Source organism: Lagenorhynchus albirostris, chromosome X (assembly GCF_949774975.1).
Source record: "Lagenorhynchus albirostris chromosome X, mLagAlb1.1, whole genome shotgun sequence".
Lineage (NCBI taxonomy): Eukaryota > Metazoa > Chordata > Mammalia > Artiodactyla > Delphinidae > Lagenorhynchus > Lagenorhynchus albirostris.
The window spans coordinates 34,119,312-34,140,695 of NC_083116.1; the positions used below are offsets into that span (position 1 = coordinate 34,119,312).

The 21,384-nt window shown below is 40.8% G+C and overlaps 1 protein-coding gene across 1 annotated transcript in view; it reads left to right on the top strand.

Annotated features, from left to right (window-relative positions):
- Positions 1 to 511: 511 nt before the first annotated feature.
- The window catches only part of LHFPL1 (LHFPL tetraspan subfamily member 1), a 43,120-nt gene continuing 22,247 nt past the window's right edge, over positions 512 to 21,384 (top strand). Inside the window, exons 1-2 of the mRNA XM_060138416.1 lie at positions 512 to 908; positions 12,101 to 12,199. Of these exons, the coding sequence (XP_059994399.1) occupies positions 527 to 908; positions 12,101 to 12,199 (481 nt within the window). The 5' untranslated portion in view covers positions 512 to 526. The remainder of the gene's footprint in view (positions 909 to 12,100; positions 12,200 to 21,384) is intronic.

Here is a 21,384-nt window from a genome sequence, read left to right on the forward strand (position 1 = left end):
GGCCCTGTGAGTTACCTTCCTTCTTCCTTAACTCTCTGAAAACAACTTGGTTCCTGGCCTTCTTGAGATATTGCCTCCTTCCAGGCCTTCAGGTCAACAAGGCCATTCCACCAGAAGTTGGGGGCTCTCCAGAGAGCCTTGGTTTGATTCAGACTTCCCTCCTGTCACTTGTTCCATGCTGGATGTCAAGAGCTAAAAGCTGTCTGCTCAGGCTGTATTGGAGTGGGCAGAACAGTCACTAATTCAGTTCTACGCTTCTTCCATGGCAGCCTAGAGACCATAGAACTCTGAATCAGGCGGAAGGAAGGGAAGATGGGAAAAGTGCTGGAGAGCAGAATCCCATAGGGACCCAAATGGTCCTTGAGACAATAATCTTATCCAGAAGTAAGGGCCAAGAAGCACATGACTGAGCCCCAGGACTGGCCAGGCAGATGAACACTAGGCCAATGGAGCCTACATGATAACTTTCTACATTTGGTGCTGTGACCCAACTCATCTCCCCATCCCCGCAGAGAAACCTGGGACCATGCGGAGCAGCCTGACCCTGGCGGGGACCCTCTGGGCCTTCCTGTCCCTTGTTACCGCTGTGGCCAGTTCTACCAGTTACTTCCTGCCTTACTGGCTCTTTGGATCCCAGCTGGGGAAGCCAGTGTCATTCAGCACATTCCGGAGGTGCAACTACCCTGTGAGGGGAGAGGGGCAGAGTCTGATCATGGTGGAAGAGTGTGGGCGCTATGCCAGCTTCAATGCCATCCCAAGCCTGGCCTGGCAGATGTGCACAGTAGTGACAGGTGCCGGCTGTGCTCTGCTGCTCCTGGTGGCACTGGCTGCTGTCCTAGGCTGCTGCATGGAGGAACTCATCTCCACAATGATGGGACGTTGCATGGGAGCCGCACAGTTCGTGGGAGGTAAGACGGTGTTGCTGGGATTGGGTAGGTTGGGGAGCTTTGCAGGGGTGTGGGTAGTGGGGATGTTGTCTCATGGGGAAATCCACTCTCAGCTTCTCCCCTTTGTCCATCTCTAGGGCTATGAACGGGGACTCGTTTGAAACACCTAGCCTGGGACTCCCCAAAGTGCAATCTACATCAGGGTTTTATTCTCAGCAAGATTGGCTAGTAGGCAGAGTTGATATCTGGTTTTTTTAGCCCTGATTTTCATCACCTTCTTCTCCCTGCAGAGTGCCCATTGAAGAATATTATCCAGGTCTGCTTTCCAGGGGCAGCAACTTATACTCTAGTATTACTGCTCCAAAATAAACTTGACCTCTAAGAGCCCTGATCTCTGGTAGTTATCTCAGAGGACAGTGATCTGATAGACACATACACCCAGGTGTTAATTACTAATAAGAATTTAATGTACAGTCCTCACCAAAAAATACATCTCTAATAGTGAAATGCTAGGTACCAGGCAGACTTCAGGTGACTGCTTATTTGACAGCATCTAAGGCTAGCCCTGTCTAGTAGCCATTAACAGACTATCCAGGTTTCCTATGGCCCTGACGCACCCTACTTAGCTTTTCCCTCATTCAGCCTCCCTCTAAATTTAATGCAGGAGACCTGGATGCTGGCAGTGTGTGGATGGGCTAGGAAGGAGCAAAATGCAAAAATGGCAGACTGTAGGAAAGCAAGGGGAGCAGTTTAATCTGAACGGAGAAGAAAAAGCAAGTTTAAGACAGACAGGCAAATGTGTGTGTGAACATGTGAGCTATGTTTTACACCTAGTTGGGGCAGTGGAAAAAAGCGCTGGTAGAACCTATTGCTGAAGTTTGTTGCTGTGGTTCCTAAAGTTGTAGAATCATTATTCATTATCACTGTCATCTCCATTAGCAGCACAGTGTGGGTGCCTGGACCCAGGAAACTTGGATCCCACTTCTGGCTCTTTCACTAAGTTGCCCTGTGGCTGTAAGCAAATGACAGTGACCTCTCTTTTGTTCACTTCCTTTCTTTCCTTAAATTTGTTCATTGGCAAGATAACCCAGATCCTAATTTTCTTTCTTCTCTCCAATGACTGCATTATGTGGCCTTGGGGTGAGACGTTAGTGATGAGCTAAGACAGTGCTTCTCAACAGGGGCTGATTTCTTACATACCTCATCCCCCACCAGGGGACATTTGGTAAGGTCTTTGACATGTTTTTGGTTATCAAAAATTGGGGAGGGTGCTACTGACAATCAGTGGATAAAGGTGAGGGTTGCTGTTAAATATCCCACAATGCACAAGAACAAGACAGCTGACCACTCCCCAAAACAAAGAAGTATCTGGTCCCAAATGTCAGTGGTGCCAAGGTTGAGAAACACTGAGCTAAGGTATCATGATTTCCTGGCCTTCTTAGGAAAAGCACCAGATTCTCTTTGCTGTGCCAGTTAAGGTGATGTTTTCTGTTTCCCTCTTTCCTTAGACTCATTATGCAAAGTTTGTTTTGTTTTGTTTTTTGTTTTTTACATCTTTATTGGAGTAAAATTGCTTTACAATGGTGTGTTAGTTTCTGCTTCATAACAAAGTGACTCAATTATACATATACAGATGTCCCCATATCTCTTCCCTCTTGCATCTCCCTCCCTCCCACCCTCCCTATCCCACCCCTCTAGGTGGTCACAAAGCACCGAGCTGATCTCCCTGTGCTATGTTGCTGCTTCCCACTAGCTATCTATTTTACGTTTGGTAGTGTATATATGTCCATGCCACTCTCTCACTTCGTCCCAGCTTACCCTTCCCCCTCCCCATATCCTCAAGTCCAGTCTCTAGTAGGTCTGTGTCTTTATTCCCATCTTACCCCTAGGTTATTCATGACAATTTTTTTTCTTAGATTCCATATATGTGTGTTAGCATACGGTATTTGTCTTTCTCTTTCTGACTTACTTCACTCTGTATGACAGACTCTAGGTCCATCCACCTCACTACAAATAACTCAATTTTTGTTTCTTTTTATGGCTGAGTGATACTCCATTGTATATATGTGCCACATCTTCTTTATCCATTCATCCGATGATGGACACTTAGGTTGCTTCCAGCTCCTGGCTATTGTAAATAGAGCTGCAATGAACATTTTGATGCATGACTTTTTTTTGAATTATGGTTTTCTCAGGGTATATGCCCAGTAGTGGGATTGCTGGCTCATATGGTATTTCTATTTGTAGTTTTTTAAGGAACCTCCATACTGTTCTCCATAGTGGCTGTACCAATTCACATTCCCACCAGCAGTACAAGAGTGTTCCCTTTTCTCCACATCCTCTCCAGCATTTATTTTGTCTAGTTTTTTTGATGATGGCCATTCTGACCGGTGTGAGATGATATCTCACTGTAGTTTTGATTTGCATTTCTCTAATGATTAATGATATTGACCATTTTTTCATGTGTTTGTTGGCAATCTGCATATCTTCTTTGGAGAAGTGTCTATTTAGGTCTTCTGCCCATTTTTGGATTGGGTTGTTTGTTTTTTTGTTATTGAGCCACATGAGCTGCTTGTAAATTTTGGAGATCAATCCTTTGTCAGTTGCTTCATTTGCAAATATTTTATCCCATTCTGAGGGTTGTCTTTTGGTCTTGTTTATGGTATCCTTTGCTGTGCAAAAACTTTGAAGTTTCATTAGGTCCCATTTGTTTATTTTTGGTTTTATTTCCATTTCTCTAGGAGGTGGGTCAAAAAGGATCTTGCTGTGATTTATGTCATAGAGTGTTCTGCCTCTGTTTTACTCTAAGAGTTTGATAGTTTCTGGCCTTACATTTAGGTCTCAAATCCATTTTGAGCTTATTTTTGTGTATGGTGTTAGGGAGTGTTCTAATCTCATACTTTTACATGTACCTGTCCAGTTTTCCCAGCACCACTTATTGAAGAGGCTGTCCTTTCTCCACTGTACATTCCTGCCTCCTTTATCAAAGATAAGGTGACCATATGTGCATGGGTTTATCTCTGGGCTTTCGATCCTGTTCCATTGATCTATATTTCTGTTTTTGTGCCAGTACCATACTGTCTTGATTACTGTAGCTTTGTAGTATAGTCCAAAGTCAGGGAGCCTGATTCCTCAAGCTCCATTTTTTTGTTCTCAAGATTGCTTTGGCTATTCGGGGTCTTTTGTGTTTCCATATAAATTGTGAAATTTTTTGTTCTAGTTCTGTGAAAAATGCCAGTGGTAGTTTGATAGGGATTGCATTGAATCTGTAGATTGCTTTGGGTAGTAGAGTCATTTTCACAATGTTGATTCTTCCAATCCAAGAATATGGTATATCTCTCCATCTATTTGTATCATCTTTAATTTCTTTCATCAGTGTCTTATAATTTTCTGCATACAGATCTTTTGTCTCCCTAGGTAGGTTTATTCCTAGATATTTTATTCTTTTTGTTGCAGTGGTAAATGGGAGTGTTTTCTTAATTTCACTTTCAGATTTTTCATCATTAGTGTATAGGAATGCCAAAGATTTCTGTGCATTAATTTTGTATCCTGCTATTTTACCAAATTCATTGATTAGCTCTAGTAGTTTTCTGGTAGCATCCTTAGGATTCTCTATGTATAGTATCATGTCATCTGCAAACAGTGACAGCTTTACTTCTTCTTTTCCGATTTGGATTCCTTTTATTTCCTTTTCTTCTCTGATTGCTGTGGCTAAAACTTCCAAAACTATGTTGAATAAGAGTGGTGAGAGTGGGCAACCTTGTCTTGTTCCTGATCTTAGTGGAAATGCTTTCAGTTTTTCACCATTGAGGACGATGTTGGCTGTGGGTTTGTCATATATGGCCTTTATTATGTTGAGGAAAGTTCCCTCTATGCCTACTTTCTGCAGGGTTTTTATCATAAATGGGTGTTGAATTTTGTCGAAAGCTTTCTCTGCATCTATTGAGATGATCATATGGTTTTTCTCCTCTTTGAATTCACATTCTAACCTCCCTTATCTCTGAATAATCCCACTCTTTAGCTACTAATGATTTTCTGGCCACATTGGAAAGTCATTGGATTAATTTCTCTCTTCCGCTTCAAAACCATGGTACAGAACCAGTTTTAAGGCTGGTTTAAGCCTATGACTTTACCTCCCTTTGGGGACTCCACAGATATTACAAATGAACCTTAAGTCGGCTCACCTTTCACCTGCATTCTTGGGCTTACTATGGCTAGCTCGGTACTTCTATGGGCACATTATTTCAGGAAGTGACACTTAGCTGGCAGGTGAAAGGGGTGCTCCTTACAACTCATATTTATAGCCCCAGAGCCCAGTTCAGTGCCTGGCACAGAGCAGGTATTCAGTAATGGTAGAAAGAATGAACATATGGTTAAGGCAATGTTAGTGTATTTTGGGATAAGTTGGTCATGTGAAAGCTGGGTTCATTCACATCCTTTGCTTTTTTTCCAGGCTTCCATTCAAAGGTATTAGCACCCTGAGTTCTTCTTCTCTTCTGACTTGAGAGTGATAACTTAGCTTCACTTGCTTTTCTAAGAATTTCCAGCAGAGGGTGAACAGGGACTAACTGTTAGGAATCAGAACTTCAGTAGCAATAGCCTCCATCTGACTCCAAGCATTAACACTGGCTCCTACACCCACCTTGCCTCCTATCTTAGGCTTGAGTGAGACTTTCACAAAATGTTTATGGTTCTCCATATAATACATTTTGGTTGATCTCATTTTCTAGGTCCAGAAACTCAAAGGAAATTGTTGAAGGGAGATGTGGGTAGGTAATGGAGATTTAGACACTCATGGACTGAGTGGGGGAGAGCTTTAATTGAGCAGCAGATATAATACAGTGGCAATAGAAACATCAGTATCATGTTAATCTCATATGATTCTGCTATTTTATATTCCCCATCAACCATTGCTCATAGGAACATAGTCACAGTGTTTACACTTAGATGGGGGTCATTAAAGTTCAAGAATAAAACGCCATTTGACAGTACTCACGGAAAGAATCAAGATCCAAGGTGTGCTACAAGGGTTATCCCTGGGGATATTGGACAGATTGCTAAATTTATACAGCTTCCCTGCCTGTAATACCAGCCAACTAAGTGTCATTCTCATTTCCTTTTTAGAAACTGGTGCCTGTCAAAGTTGCATCAGATGTGAAGGAATGGTGAAGGCTGCTTGAATGTATCATATTCTCTAGGCACCCCTTGGCATACAATCATTATCCAAGGTTCTTCAGAGATCTTGGTGTCTCACTCCTCAGAGATGGGCTTTGCTTGTAGCAGAAAGCCAAGCCTGAACAGCATTTTGAGCTCCGTGGATAAAAGACATAAGAGAAAGAGCTGTGAGGGTTAAGTTTAAGCTTGTTGTTCAGCAGAGGGAAATTGATTTTGTTGCTCCAGGCCTGGCTGCTTCTCGGCAGCTAGCGCATTAACCAAAATACATCAGGGGGAAGAGCCATTTTTTTTCAGGTCTGGTTTATCTCTGCCAGGCCCCAAACCACTGAAGAGATGGAGGATCCATTAAGAACTACTCCCTCCCCCTGCCTGACTTTTGTTCCCCCGTTTGGCGGCTGCCCACAGAGATGAGTGGTGGGAAGTGGGAGAGACAGGAAGAAATAAAGAGCTGCTGGCCTGAGTCATACTCAGCAAGGTGACCTGATGGGACCCTTGGGTCCCATTTGCTCCACCTGCAGCTGATCCAGCTGGACAAGTGTAGGTCCAGAGAGCCTTCCACTGGGACCTTCATGCCCTCCTCTAACCGGTGAAGGAAACATCTGGCCAGGAGATTATTTCAACCCTGGGGATGCTGAGGTTTCTAACCAGCTGGCCCCCAGTCCCTGAGAACAAGGTCATTATTTACATTCCCCTGTGTATACATATGCAAGATGCTTGTGAATTATCCTCTACCTTCAGTGAGAGCTAACCAAAGAAGAAATAAGTGAGAAGTAAATATAAGGAACTCTTGGCAAGAAAAAGTGTAAGATCTTGGATCAGGTTCCTTGAGGGAGGCCAAGAATCTTTCTAGATCAGGGAATGTATCAGAATCACATGGAGTGCTTAAAAAATGTGGACCCAACTCTCCAGTCCTCTTTCCCATACTGATACACACAGCAACAGGTGGAAGGCTGCATGTTTTGGAAGATCTCTCCAGTGACTCTGATGTGTTCCCTTTCCCCAACCCAAGTGAGAACTACCACTCTGGACTTTTTTTTTTTTTTTTTTTTTTGGTTAAGCAGATGGAATTCAACACACCCAGACAGGCACTAATGATTTTCTCCATGGAAGGTCCCAATGCTACATGCTTCAAGCTGAATGAAAGTTGCCACTGGAGACGGATCACTGAGAACTTGATTCAAGGAAAGAGTGCTGTTTTCTAAAAACCATTATCTTCTCTGGAAACCAAGCATTTCCTGGAAAGTCTTCCAAAGTTTCATCAGGCATAATTTAACTTAGCCTTACCATGCTGAACAAGGATTATAAAAGTGGCTTTCTGTTTCGGAAATGGTATTTAAAGAAGTTAACCTACTAACAAAAACTCATGTAGCAAATTTGAAGCAGAACAGAGACTGTGGTCCAGGGTTTCTGACCCTCAGCCCTGGGCTTTATGCACTGATGTCATTGATTTTTCTTTTTCCGTTTAGAGAAGAAATTCTATCGCAATGTTTTTCAGAGTGGTCCATGAAGGCCTTGTATAAGAAATTTCCTGGGGTGCTTGTTAAATACAGATACCTTAGTGCCTTTCTAAGCTTACCGAATCAGAACTGATGCCTGGCACTCTGCATTTTACACGGCCTCTCATGCTGATTTATTTTTGAAAGCATAGTATGAAATATTTCAGATATGTGCACTATACAGCTTAAGAAATAGAATATTACCAATGTTGTTGAAATCTCCTTCATACCCTGATAGTATTCTCTTGTTCCCACAGCAAAGTTAACTACTGTCTTGGATTTGTTATTTATCATTTCCCAACATGATTCCAGTACACACTAACATTTGAAAACCTCTGCTCAGTTTTGTTCATAGTGTTGCTTTTTTCTGAAATTCTGTTTTCTTCCATCTCTGCCTGTAAATCTCTCTCTCTCAAAGGCCAGGTCAAATGCAGCCTCTCTGTGAAGCCTCTCCTGATGTACTTTAGAAATCTCTAGCAGAGGTGAACTGTTTTATAACTCTGAGAGAGAATATGCAGTGAAATGAATAGCAGAGTTGAGTGGGAGTGTTCCCTGGGAAGGGAAAGCTGAGCTATAGCTGGACGGCAGACATAAATTTTCCACTATGTTTGAGTTGAAGTTGCTATAAGAGCAATAAATTGAACAAATTAATAACAAATTAACCCATACTAGACTTCTGCTCAGGGTAGTAAATTCAAACTACCAAACAGCCATACTTGGACAGATATTTGGGAGTGGGGTGTGAAGTGTAACAAGATGGCTGCCCACCCAACAGTTGCACTTGTGAATGGGAGGTTGTGGTGGACAAAGGAGGTCGATAACACCCAGCTGAGGAGACTTTCCCTGCCCGGAGACAAAAACTAGGCATCTACCTAATTGAGAATGTGGGAGATGGTTATACAGCTGTTGCGATATGGGGAAGTAGTCATTCTGGCAGCAGGGGAAGATTGAGGGCAGCTGGAATGTAGCAGCAGAGAGGGTTCTGTGGTCTGTCCGAGATTGTGCGCCCAAAGGTTTGTACTGGCGTTGAGGTTGCCACAAGGGCTGAACCCGAGCAAAGTGTCTAACTCTAGGCCTCTGTTTGGTCAGAGCAATGAATGAAAACTATAGCAACCGTGTTTCAGGAGGACGCTTGGTACGTTTTGTGATAGGGGATTCTTGTGGAAGGAGCAGTTGAGGAAGGGAAGGAAGATGGCAGCCCACTGGTCACCTGCACATGTTCAGTGGTGGAGTAAGGGTGGTAACACACTCTAAAGGGCTTTCCCTTTCTAGAGGCAGGAGCAGTTGGGACAGACTTCTCCATGGGGCGTATGTGTCTGGAGGGGCAGTAAAACCTGTAGTTAGGAATGGCATGTAGAAAAGTAGAAGCCAGGGCTACAGCTCATACATGGCAGGGCTGGGATTTAAACTAATTTTCTCTGCCCCCAGAGCTCCTGCTTTTAATATTTTTAGTGGTGTTTTTCTTAAGTGTTGGTGCCAGAACCTGAAGCATCAGCATCACTAGGGTGCTTTTGAAAGGCATATTCCTGGGCTACAATTACTGAATCAAATATCTGTGGGTAAAGTTCAAGAATCTACATTTTAAATAAGCCCCCAGTCTTCCAGAAGGTGGCAGAGCCTGTCAATGGAAAATGACTTCTATGTTGCTATTTGAAGCCCATCTTCATATCCCAAATTCATTAGAACTGTTGGGGACAAATATAATTGAGGATAAATTATCCTGTGACTTCATTTTAAAATAACACATCTTCTAGGACATCTTTCTCCATCTATGATCAAATGTAATGAATCTTCTGTCAGTTACAGGTCCAATGTCTCCGTGAAGTATGTTTACAACCTACTGTGCTCACCTGTCTAAAAGGCAGGAGGGAGGATAGGGGATGGGAGGTGTGGTAGGGCAGGTTGGGCAGAGCACGGAGCCACATGCGCTGGGGCAAAACACATACCTGGGCAGAGATTCCTGGTCTCTGGCCTCGTGCCTGTGAAAAATTGCAAGGTAACAACTCCAAGCAGGCAGCTTTTAAGTCAAGCCCTGTCTTTAGGGGGACTGAAAAAGGTGAAAGGTTCCTCCTGCCGTGTCAGGAAAGGCACTTAGCCAGCACAAGCTCCTGCTTGAGAAGTCAGAGCTCATGCCAGTCCCAGGGATCTGAATGTGGAGGTTAGAATACAGAACTGCTGTTCTTTTACGAACTTGTGTTCTTTTCTTCCTAGTCTGTGTGGGAAAGCTCACCTTTTATTAACTCTTCTCTCAAAGGGTACACACTGAAAGCAGGAAAAGGCTGAGGTTTTGTTTCCAATTTTGTCCTTAACCCATTGTACATACTCTGGGCTTACATACTCTGGCTCATACCTCCTCATATCCTATGATTTCAGTTTATCTGTGGTGAGAAAAAATAGGAGTGTTGTTCCATTGCCACTGGATAAATTCCAGAGCCTAGAAAAGTCTTTTGAGTGACCAGTTTCATTTCCTTTAAGACTATCAGACAGATAAGAGTGTCTTCTAATTTTAAGCATTCCACTGAAGGGAATTTCTAACCTTAATTAGTCATTCTTTTGGTTTCTAAACCCTCTCTCACCATCATAAAGTTCTCTCTGTTTTCCTATTTAAACTTTTCTTGATTTTTCTTTAGGTCCTTGTCTTTTTCTCTGGCCTCACTGAGTATTGAGAACAGCTGGTTGCCATGTTGCTGACAAGCTTAGCGAGTACTTTGAGATCTTCCAAAAGGCTGCAGCTGAAGGCAAAGTGGGCTTATTAGCTTCTCAGAGTGTATATGGAGTCTTCCTCGGTGAGGAAAGAGAAACGAAGGTGAGGCTGGCAGTCCCTGGGGCAGCTTGCTTTTCACGGTCTGAAACCTTTCTGTAACCTCTAACTATGCCACCCAGTCATCATTAATCAGATACCTGCTTTGTGGAGGCTCTGTGTCATGTGTTAGGTTCTACATCCACACTCAGGGCGGGTGACCTTCCTATGAACTTTGGTGTAGTACTCAAGTATAGCGTTCTTGTAGTTAGGCTCTCTTGGCTGTAAGCAGCAGAGACTTGCTTGAGTTCTCCAATGAAAAGGGGACTTATTATAACATAAGAAAAATGGAACTGGAAAGCCACTGGGAAGGACTAGATTCTCTAGCTCTTTCAGGAGCAGTATGGAGTTTTCCCCTCATGATGTATCTGCTTCCTGCCTCTCTATTCTCTTATTTTACCAATCGGTTTCCTCAGCTTACCCAGAATTGATGTCTATTCATAAGTTTGGACTGAACTTGGCTTTAGCTTGACACACACTTGATTTTACCTCCTGGTGTTTTTTCCTAACTTCTGCTCCATCTGCTAACTAGCTCAGCTTCTCTATGTTTCTTTTCTTTTTAAAAAATATTTATTATTTATTTGGTTGCACTGGGTCTTAGTTGCGGCAGGCTGACTCCTTAGTTGTGGCGTGCTGATTCTCAGTTGCGGCATGCATGTGGGATATAGTTCCCTGATCAGGGATCGAACCTGAGCCCCCTGCATTGGGAGTGTAGAGTCTTAACCACTGCGCCACCAGGGAAGTCCAGCATCTGTGTTTCTTGATTAAAATTTCCAGAAACAAAAATCTGGCCCAGCTCTTCTCTTCAGAGCACGATATGATGTCATCCATTACTGGCCAGCCAATGAATTTGGTTGCTTTTGTGTCAGATGCCAATGCTTAGTTCAATCCATGGTCGCCAAAGGCAATGGAGAGGTGATCATAGGTTATAAAATGTAAACCTAGGCAGTAAACAAGAGCTGTGGATGAGGCAGTTGTCCTTAAAAGACAGTGTCAGCAAGCAGACCCAGATTTGTATCTCTGGTCAGAAGAGTAAGGTTATCACTAAGATCACATAGATTTTCCCTGTAGTAACCAAATGACCTAAACAAAATGTAGGTGAAGGCAAGGGGCACAGTGGAAGGTTTTGGAAGCCAAAGAAAGTAGGAGTGCTTAGCATGAAGCTGGGATGGTTTCTCAGAAGAAGGAAGTGTTTCTGGAAGAGGGAGTCTGGTGCGCTGCTCACCGGGAGAAGCCTAGATAACGTGGATGCTTTCTGTAGATCCCAGTCTGGCAGCTGAATTCAAGCTACAGAAGTCATGACCTACCTTCGACTAGTAAGGACTGACTTGACTCTTAGAAAAGGATGAATTGTAGGAAAGAGTAGCAGCCCCTACCTTTTTATTCTTTGTAAGTCAGACCAAGATAGAAGAGGAGTCTGGTTGGAGAGGCCAATTCAGCTTTGTAAGTCATTGGCAAAAACATTTTGGCTGTGAAAAGCATACTGGCCTGTCTCAATCCCCAATACTGTCCTTTCTTTGTGAGTTGTCCCCTCTACTATCTACTGCAACTCACCACCTATGGCACAGCAAAGAAATCCTGTTGAGTTGGTAGTGTCATAGACATTTAGGGTAAAAGGGGAAAGGTAAGCTCTGAGTGGAGGAGGGAGAATTTGAGCTGAGCTAATTCAGAGGGAATGTTGGGATGATAGAAGACCTGTTATATTTTTTCTACCTGTGTGTATGCTTTTATTTTTTTTCCAGGACTGCTGATAAGCTCAGGCTGTGCATTATACCCCTTGGGATGGAATAGCCCAGAGATAATGCAAACATGTGGGAATGTCTCCAATCAATTTCAGTTAGGTAAGGTGACCTGTGCAGGATGGTGGTGATGGCTCAGTGGGAATCTGTTTTTCAAAGCGCTCTTGGAGGTGCCTGTGCTTGCTCGTGGTGCTTGCCTGAGTCTCTCACTATGTTAGCTTGTGGGAAGTGGTGGATTGGTCAGACTTATGTGGCCTTGCTAATTTACAAGCGTTGAACATAAATTCTACTTCTTTAACCGTATCTCTCCACACTCTTTATGTAATTTTACCCAGAGTCCTGCGACCGATTTGGGACAACCCTATCTACAGAGGGATTCCTAATGCTTGGAGACTGCTAATCCGTCATCCTCTGAATAAATACTAGTCCCTGTTGTATATCCTTCTAGGCACTCTTTTCCAAATACAAATCAACAGTATCTCTTCTCGCTCCCCACTGAGGTTATAACAAGAGGTAATTTGCTTTACATCATGCATTAGGAACCTAGGTTAAACACTGGGAACTGTTACTGGCATTTTTACATTGTTACTGGCATGTTAATGACAAGAGGTGTTAAATATTAAAATGGGTGACAGAAGTAGCTCTGGGCTCTTCTGTGGTTACCAACTTCACTGAGAATGGCTTAAGTTCATTATTGTGAATTGGGAATAGACTGGACTCTCCCTGGAAGATTTCAAAATATTTGTCCAACCTACCATGATGGAAGAGAATAGGAGGAGAAATGTCCAGGTCTCCTTGAGTATTCTCAGTTGAAGGAGGATTTTGGAACAATGAGGCCACCCATTCCCTATAGCTTATGCTCCAATACTTTGCTTTTTTCTCTGTGGCCTTAGATTGTTTTTTGAGTCTCACCTGACTCATTTTTGGAGGAAGGAGCTGTTTACTCTACAAACATAACATAACGGAAGGGCTATATAGAAGACATGACAAATGTAGACCCCGGCATGTTCAGTGTTCCTGGCTCAGGGCAGGGCTGACTGGTAAATATAATTCTGCCATAGGTGAAGGAATGAATAAATACTTGGCAGGTACTGGGTTGTTAGTCCTATAATTCTACTTTTCTAAAATAACAGCTTTATTGATATATAATTCACATGCCATAAAATTTGCCCTTTTAAAGTGTACAATTAGTGGGTTTTAGTATATTCACAAGGTTGTGCAATCATCACCACTATCCAATTGCAGAATATTTTCATCACCCCAAAATGAAACCCCTTACCCATTAGCAGCCACTCCTCATTCCTCCCTGTACCCAGCCCCCAGAAACCACCATCAATTTAGATTTACCTGTTCTAGACATTTCAGATAAATGCAATCATATTATAATATGGGGCTTTTTGTGTCTGCCTCCTTTTACTTAGCATGATGTTTTCAAAGTTCCTCCATGTTGTAGCACGTATCAGTACTTCTGCCTTTCATGGCTGAATAATTCTCCATTGTATAGATATAACATATTTTATCCACTCATCAGTTGATGGATACTTGGGTTTTTCTACTTTGGGGATATTATGAATAATACTGCTATAAAAATTTGTGTTTACATTTTTGTATGAAAATATATTTTTATTTCTCTTGGGTATGTATCTAGGTAGGTGTGGAATTGCTGGGACAAATGGGGACACTATATTTAAGACTTCTGAGGACACTTCAGGCTGTTTTCCAAAGTGAAAACATCACTTTGGAAACTGCATCATTTTACATTTCCATCAGCAATGTATAAGGGTTCCCATTTTCCAAAATCTTCACCAATACTTATTTTACATTTATGAAATTATAGCCATCCCTATGTGTGTGAAATGATATCTCATTGTGATTTTAATTTGTGTTTCCCTGATGATTGATTTTGTTGAGCATCTTTTCATTTACTTATTGGCCATTTCTATATATTCTTTGAAGAAATATCTATTCAAATCTTTTGCTGATTTTTAACTGGGCTATTTGCCCTTTTTTGTTGAGTTGTAAGAGTTCTTAAAGTATTCTGGACACTAGACCCCTTTCAGTTATATGATTTGCAAGTACTTTTTCTCATTCTGTGGGTTGTATTTTCACTTTCTTGATGACATCTTTTGAAATACAAAATTATTTAATTTTGATGAAATCCACTTTTATCTATTTTTTCTCTTGTTGCTTGTGCTGTTGGTATCAGATCTAGGAATACAGTATTGTCAAATCTAAAGTCATGAAGACTGTTTTGGCTACTCTGGGTCCCTTGCATTTACATGTGGATTTTAGGTTCAGCTTGTCAATTTCTGCAAAAAATCAGTTGGGATTTTGATAGAGGTTGGATCGGTTTGGAGTGTATTGCCTCTTTAGCAATATTAAGTTTTCCAGCTCATTGAACACAAGATGATGTTCCAGTGAGTTAAGTTATCTTTAACCTCGTTTGATGATATTTTATAGTTTTCATTATATAAGCTTTGCAATTTGTTGGGTGACATATATCCCTAAGTATTGTTTTGATTATATTGTAAATGGAATTGCTTTCTTAATTTTATTTTTGGATCACTCATTGTTAGTGTATAGAAATACAAATAATTTTTCTGTATTGACCTTATATCCTGCAAACTTGCTGAACTCCTTTACTAATTCTAATGAACTTTTAGTAGATTACTTAGGATTTATTATATACAAGATCACATGATCTGAGAAGAGAAATAGTTTTACATCTTCCTTTCCAATCTTTTCCTTGTGTAATAGCCCTGGCTAGAACCTCTAGGACAATGTTGAATAGAACTCGTCAGAGTTTTCTATTCAACATCCTTGTCTTATCCCTGATCTTAGGGGTAAAGCATTCAGTTTTTCACCACTAAGTAAGAAGTTGGCTAGGCTATTTTCATAGATGGCTTTTATTAGGTTTGAGAAAGTTCCTTTCTATCTATTCCTAGTGTAAGTGTATTCATCATGAAAAGGTGCTGGATTTTGTCAAATGCTTTTTCTACACCTACTGAGATGATCATATGTATTTTATTGATTTTCATATGTTAAACCAACCTTGAATTTTTGGGATAAATCACAGTTGGTCATGGTGTATAATCCATTTTATATGTTGCTGGATTCGGTTTGCCATATTTTGTTGAAGATTTTTGCATCTATATTTATTAGGAATATTAGTCTGTAGATTTCTTTCTTGTGATGTGTTGATTGGATTTTGGTATGAGGATAATATTTTTCTAATAAAATGAGTGGCTACTTTTATTAATGTAAAATGCCAGAGTGAAAAACTGGAGATGTCATTTGCATGTAGTCGTATGGCAGTTTTCTGCACCAATCACCACCTCCAAGGGCCTAGTTCCCAAATGGGCAATTTTGTGTTTGGCTGCCTCTGTCCCAAGTTGATGGGCTTCAATTGTGTTTACCACAGGATCATTACTTTTCTCTTCCTTCATTTACTCAGGTTTTTTTTTTCCCTTTGGTTACTGTTTCCCTCTCCACTGCATTCTTCTCCTTTATTTACCCTTCTCTCCTACACCATATATTTGCCTAAGGGCTCTAGCTCCCCTCTCCTTAGTGCACTGGACACTGTGTTGTTCTGTGAATCTGTAGAGGTGAAGGAATTGAAGAATCCTGCTTGAGTGAAGACCTCCTAGTTCCTTTTTTGAATCACTGTCACATCCTTCCAACTCCCTGTGTCTCTTATTCCTCTGAAGCCCACATTTGCTGCCCATATTCTCCAATTGCATGCCTGTATATTAGCACCTTTCTGGTTAGTACTGAAAAAATGAGATAACCTGTGCCATTCCTGACCCATTTCTAGTCAGCTGCCCAAACATACAGGACAATGACAACTCTATTAACAGTTGTTCCCTTGCAGTATAGAGGTGCTAGGAGCAGCAGTAAAACTTGTAGTAGAATTAAAAAGAAATCTTTCATGATGTGATGGGAATGCCAAGCTTGTGAATACCAAGATTTGGGAATGCCAATGCTAGAAGTATAGCCTTTCTCCTTAGACCTTTCTTTAATACCCTGGAGATTCTGGCAGTGTGGAAGCATCCTCACACACCTTAGATATTAAGAGGATATATGAATGAAATAGGAGAAAAGTACTGAGTGTCCAGTGTATAGGTCTTTGTTCCCTTTTCCTTGAGAGGCAGCATGGTATACTGAAAGATCATAGAGTTTGGAGTCAAAGATCTCGGTTGGTATCCAGGCTCTGCCATCTTTGTAGTTGTATGGGGTAAAGATATCTATGTCTCAGTTTGCTTCTCTGTAAAATGGGGGATGCTAATAATACCCATATCAGTTCTGTTGTTACGGTGAAATAAGAAAAAGTATACTGAAGTATCTAACACAGGGTTTGACTTAAAATAGATGATGGGCTTCCTTAATAGACAGCAGAGTAGAATGTGCTGGGGGGTAGACTGTCAAATGATGGCATTACTTTGATTCTGCTGTAGGCTCTGTACCCTCCTATGTGCTCTGTATTTTGGGAAGGGAGAGACACAGAGCCAAGAAAGACATGGACCCTACCTGAGCTTCGTACCCTGAGTGGCTTGAGAGAGGTGAAGGGGATAGGGAGGACAATAGAAGCAGGCATTGCCAGTCAGGGAAGTTGATTCTTAGAGTAAGTAGATTTCTCACTCTGATACTTTGAATGGCATTCTGCAGCCTCCAGTATGAAAGGGTAACCCTCATGTCTTCAACTCCTCTTTCCCTAGGCTTCCCAGTCAAGTTATCCTAAACCATCCACAGTTACGATTTTTAGTCCTAGCCTGAATTATCAAAGATATGACTTGTATTAAGACAGCAATCTTGATATCTGTGTTGCATTAGAGATAGCCACAAATGCTTTGATACTCTTCTCATATAGAGGCCAAGTCAATCTCTACCCTCTATCCTCCGAATCTGGGCTGGCCTACCTACAACTGCTTTAATCAATACAGTATGGCAGAAGTAACATCAAGTTTATTCTAGGCCTAACATCTAAAGAACCTGTAGTTTCCATGTTGGTTTCTTGGAGCTCTGAGCCATCATATAAAAAAAAATCTGACTACTCTGCTGGAGACCACATGGAAAGTCCTGGAGATAATTGGAGACAGAGAGGCCCAGTTGAGTCCAAACTTCCAGCCAAGGCACCAGACATATGAGTGAAGCAGTCCTGGACCCTCCACACTAGCCATATGAATACCACTGAATGACCCTTTTTGATCCCAATTGCACTAGAAGTATTGCTCAGCTGAGCCCTGACCAAATTGTGACTGACAGATTTATGAAATATAATAAAATGATTGTTGTTTTAAGCTGCTATGTTCTGGGAGTGATTTGTTATACAATAATAGACAACCAGAAAAATGTCAATTCATATACATGAATACAAAATTTAAATACAAAATTTAAATACAAAATTTAAGATTATTATTTTTAATCAAAAGTAATTTATGTATGTGACAAAATATAACAGTACACAAAGGTTGAACATGCAAAGTAAGTCTTTTTCCTGACACCAATACCATTCCCCAAAGAGACCATTACATTCCTTTTGTATCTCTCCAGAATTTTTCATAAATGTAAAAATATGTGTTTCTATGCATATCTTTATTTTGTCCAACCAAAATCATATTATGTATCTATCTAACTATCTAGCTATCCATACTGTTCTGCACTTTGCATTTTCCACTAACCAATATCTCTTGAAGAGCTATTAACATTTATAGATCTCCAGCCTATGTTTTAGACACACCCTAATTTTTCCATTGTAGGAATAGCATAAATTCCACGAGGGCAGGGATATTTGTCTGTGAGATTAAGTAACTTGCCTAAGGTCACTCAGCTGGTAGAGTGGCAGAGCTGGGATTCAAATTCTAGAAACCTGGTCTAGGTAACACCATCCAATAGAAGTTTCTGCAGTGATGGAAATATTCTGTCTTGCTGTCCAATGTGTTAGCCACAAGCCACGTGCTGTTGGTGAGTGGTTGAAATGTTAGGTTTGTGGGACTGAATTTTTAATTTAATTTTATTAATCTAAATTTTAATAAATATTAATGTATTTAATTTTATGAATGTAATGTATTTTATTTTATTAATTTAAATGTCATAGTCACAATGTGACCAGTGGCTACCATTTTGGACAGCAGGGCTTGAGAGTCTGTGCTCTTAGCCACTATGCTCCTCTGTAGAGAAGAAAGAGCCTATTGAGGAGACTCAGAAGGAGTAGCCAGAGGGATGTAAAGAAAATGAAGAGTGTGGTGTCACAAAAGCCAAGAGAAAGAGAGTATGTCAAAAAAAGAAAGGGGCATGGTCAATTGTGTTTAATGCTGCTGCAAGTTGCTGGTTGGGGATAGAGAAGTGGCCATTGGAGTCAGCCAGACGAAGGGACCCAGAGAAGCAGTTTTGGATTTATAGATATTAGAGGTATTGTGAGATGAGGAAATGAATGCAGTACGTGCCGACAATTCTTTCAAAAAGTTTTGCTATGAAGGAGAGCAGAGAAACTGTGTAGTAACTGAAGGAGAATGTGGGATGAAGAGAGGCTTTTACTAAGATGACCAAATAGTTGAATGATGATGGTAATGATCCTATAGTGGAGAGAGATTGATGCAGAATAGCAAGGTCCTTGACAAAGTGAAGGTGTAATGAGCAGGACCCGTGAACAGAGATTTCAGTTGATTTCAACTGATTTCCTATACACATATTTCAGCTTCACTGTGATTTTCAAAATTCTCTTAGATCTATAAAACTATTAGAGCATTCCTTCATATCCAAAGACCTATAAGCATCGGACACACAAATGAGCCCCATTGAGAATTTAGAGAAGCTAAATACTTCTAATGGCACATAGCTGTTTTCAAGCAAGCTTATAAAACCATTGTGTTTTCAGGAGCACATAATTCTAAGGTAAGGTCTCTACCTTATCAATGGATCACATTAGCAACATGTTCTCATGAATATGATCTAATCTGATCCTTGAAAGTACATGCATAGCAGATGGTAGTATGCCCATTTTATAATGAGGAAACCCTGAAATATGGAGAGGTACAGCGATTTGTGTAAGGTCACACAGCAAGTTAAAGGCAGAACTGTGAGTAGAGCCTTATCTCCTAATTCACTGTCTTATGTGTGCTACAATGACTTTTTTCCTCTCTATTGGTGAGGGTGTATCTTGAGTCATTTGAGAATTTTTTTCCTTAAGATATGCTTTAGCTCTATTGTTTTCAGAAACAAATGTCTGAAACATCATGGAAAGTACCCAGTATTGCATCCTGTCTTCCCCCACCCTCACCAACTGCGCTCAGCCTGAGTTCCCTGTCAATCTTTTAATATAATCAGAGTACAAATAAATAAGGCAGTGGCTGGACATGATGGGATTCTCAAAGAGTTCCTCAGTGGAATGAATATGTGTGGGAAATTTTAAAGTGCCTCTAGATTTGACTTGCACTAATAAAGGAACCTAAATTGCCCAGCAAAACTTGATCATAGAAGAAAGATATAAAGATGTGTAGAAAAGTTTTTGTGTTCCACGTTCTAAGACCATATGCAGTCTACCTAGGGCCTCTCTCTGGTTTTCTGGGATATCTACTCCTTATGTGTGTCTTATCTCAGTCTTTCTTCCTGAGATAAGGAGACTGTGAGTGTTTTTTGGGGGGAGTGTCAGATAAATGATCTGAAGGGGGTGGGGAAGATACAGATCTCAAAACAAAAACTTACAGTTACAAAAGGAATCTCAGACCCCTTGTCCACCAAAAGTTTGAACTCTTTCATTCCAATGCCTCTCCTGTTTCTAGGATCTCGTCTCCTGTCTCTCAGTCCATCTTCCAGGTTCCCTGCCATCCCAGTCCTCCCCCAGTGCCTGCTTTACATCCTGCCCCCCCCCCAGAAATTCACTTACCTGGCTCTTACCCACAAGATTCATCAGTTAAGTTTAGGTAATTGACTCTCTTTCTTCTTTTTCTTCATTTAAAGAAGATATTGACTTGTATGGAACCACAAAAGGCCCCAAATAACCAAAGTAATCTTGAGAATGAAGAACAAAGCCAGAGGCATCACACTTCCTGATTTCAAACCATATTACAAAGTTATAGTAGTCAAAACAGTATAGTATTGGGCTTAAAAACAGACACATAGATCAGTGGAAGAGAATACAGAGCTCAGAAATAAACCCACACAAATATGGTCAATTAATCTATGACAAAGGAAACAAGAATATACAATGGGAAAATGATAGTCTCTTCAATAAATGGTATTGGGGAAAATTGACGGCCCCATGCAAAAGAATGAAACTGGACCACTATCTTACACCATACACAAAAATTAAAATGGGTTAAAGACTTTAACATAAAACCTGAAACCATAAAACTCCTAGCAGAAAACATAGGCAGTAAGCTCCCTGACATGAATCTTGGCAATGATTTTTTTGGATTTTACACCAAAAACAAAGGCAACATAAGCAAAAATAAACAAGTGGAACTACATCAAACTAAACAGCTTTTGCATAGCAAAGGAAACCATCAACAGAATGAAAAGGCAACCTACCAAATGGGAGAAAATATATGCAAATCATATATCTGATAAGGTGCTAATATCCAAAATATATACAGAAGTCATATAAATCCATAGCAAAAAATCAAACAATCTGATTTAAAAATGGTGACAGGATCCAAATAGACATTTTTTCCAAAAAAAGGCATACAGATGACAGATGTCCAACAGGTACATGAAAAGGTGCTCAACATCACTAAGTATCAAAGAAATGCAAATGAAAACCATAGTGACATATCACCTCACACCTGTCAGAATGGCTATCATCAAAAAGACTACAAACGATAAATGCTGGAGAGGGTGTGGAGAAAAGGGAACCCTCTTGCACTGCTGGTGGGAATGTAAATTGATACAGCCACTATGGAGAACAATATGGATGTTCCTTAAAAAACTAAAAATAGAACTACCATACGACCCAGCAATCCCACTACTGGGCATATACCCTGAGAAAACCATAATTCAAAAAGAGTCATGTACCAAAATGTTCATTGCAGCTCTATTTACAATAGCCAGGACATGGAAGCAACCTAAGTGTCCATCAACAGATGAATGGATAAAGAAGATGTGGCACATATATACAGTGGAGTATTACTCAGCCATAAAAAGAAATGAAATTGAGTTATCTGTAGTGAGGTGGATGGATCTAGAGTCTGTCATACAGAGTGAAGTAAGTCAGAAAGAGAAAAACAAATACTGTATGCTAACACATATATATAGAATATAAAAAAAAAGGTCATGAAGAACGTAGGGGCAAT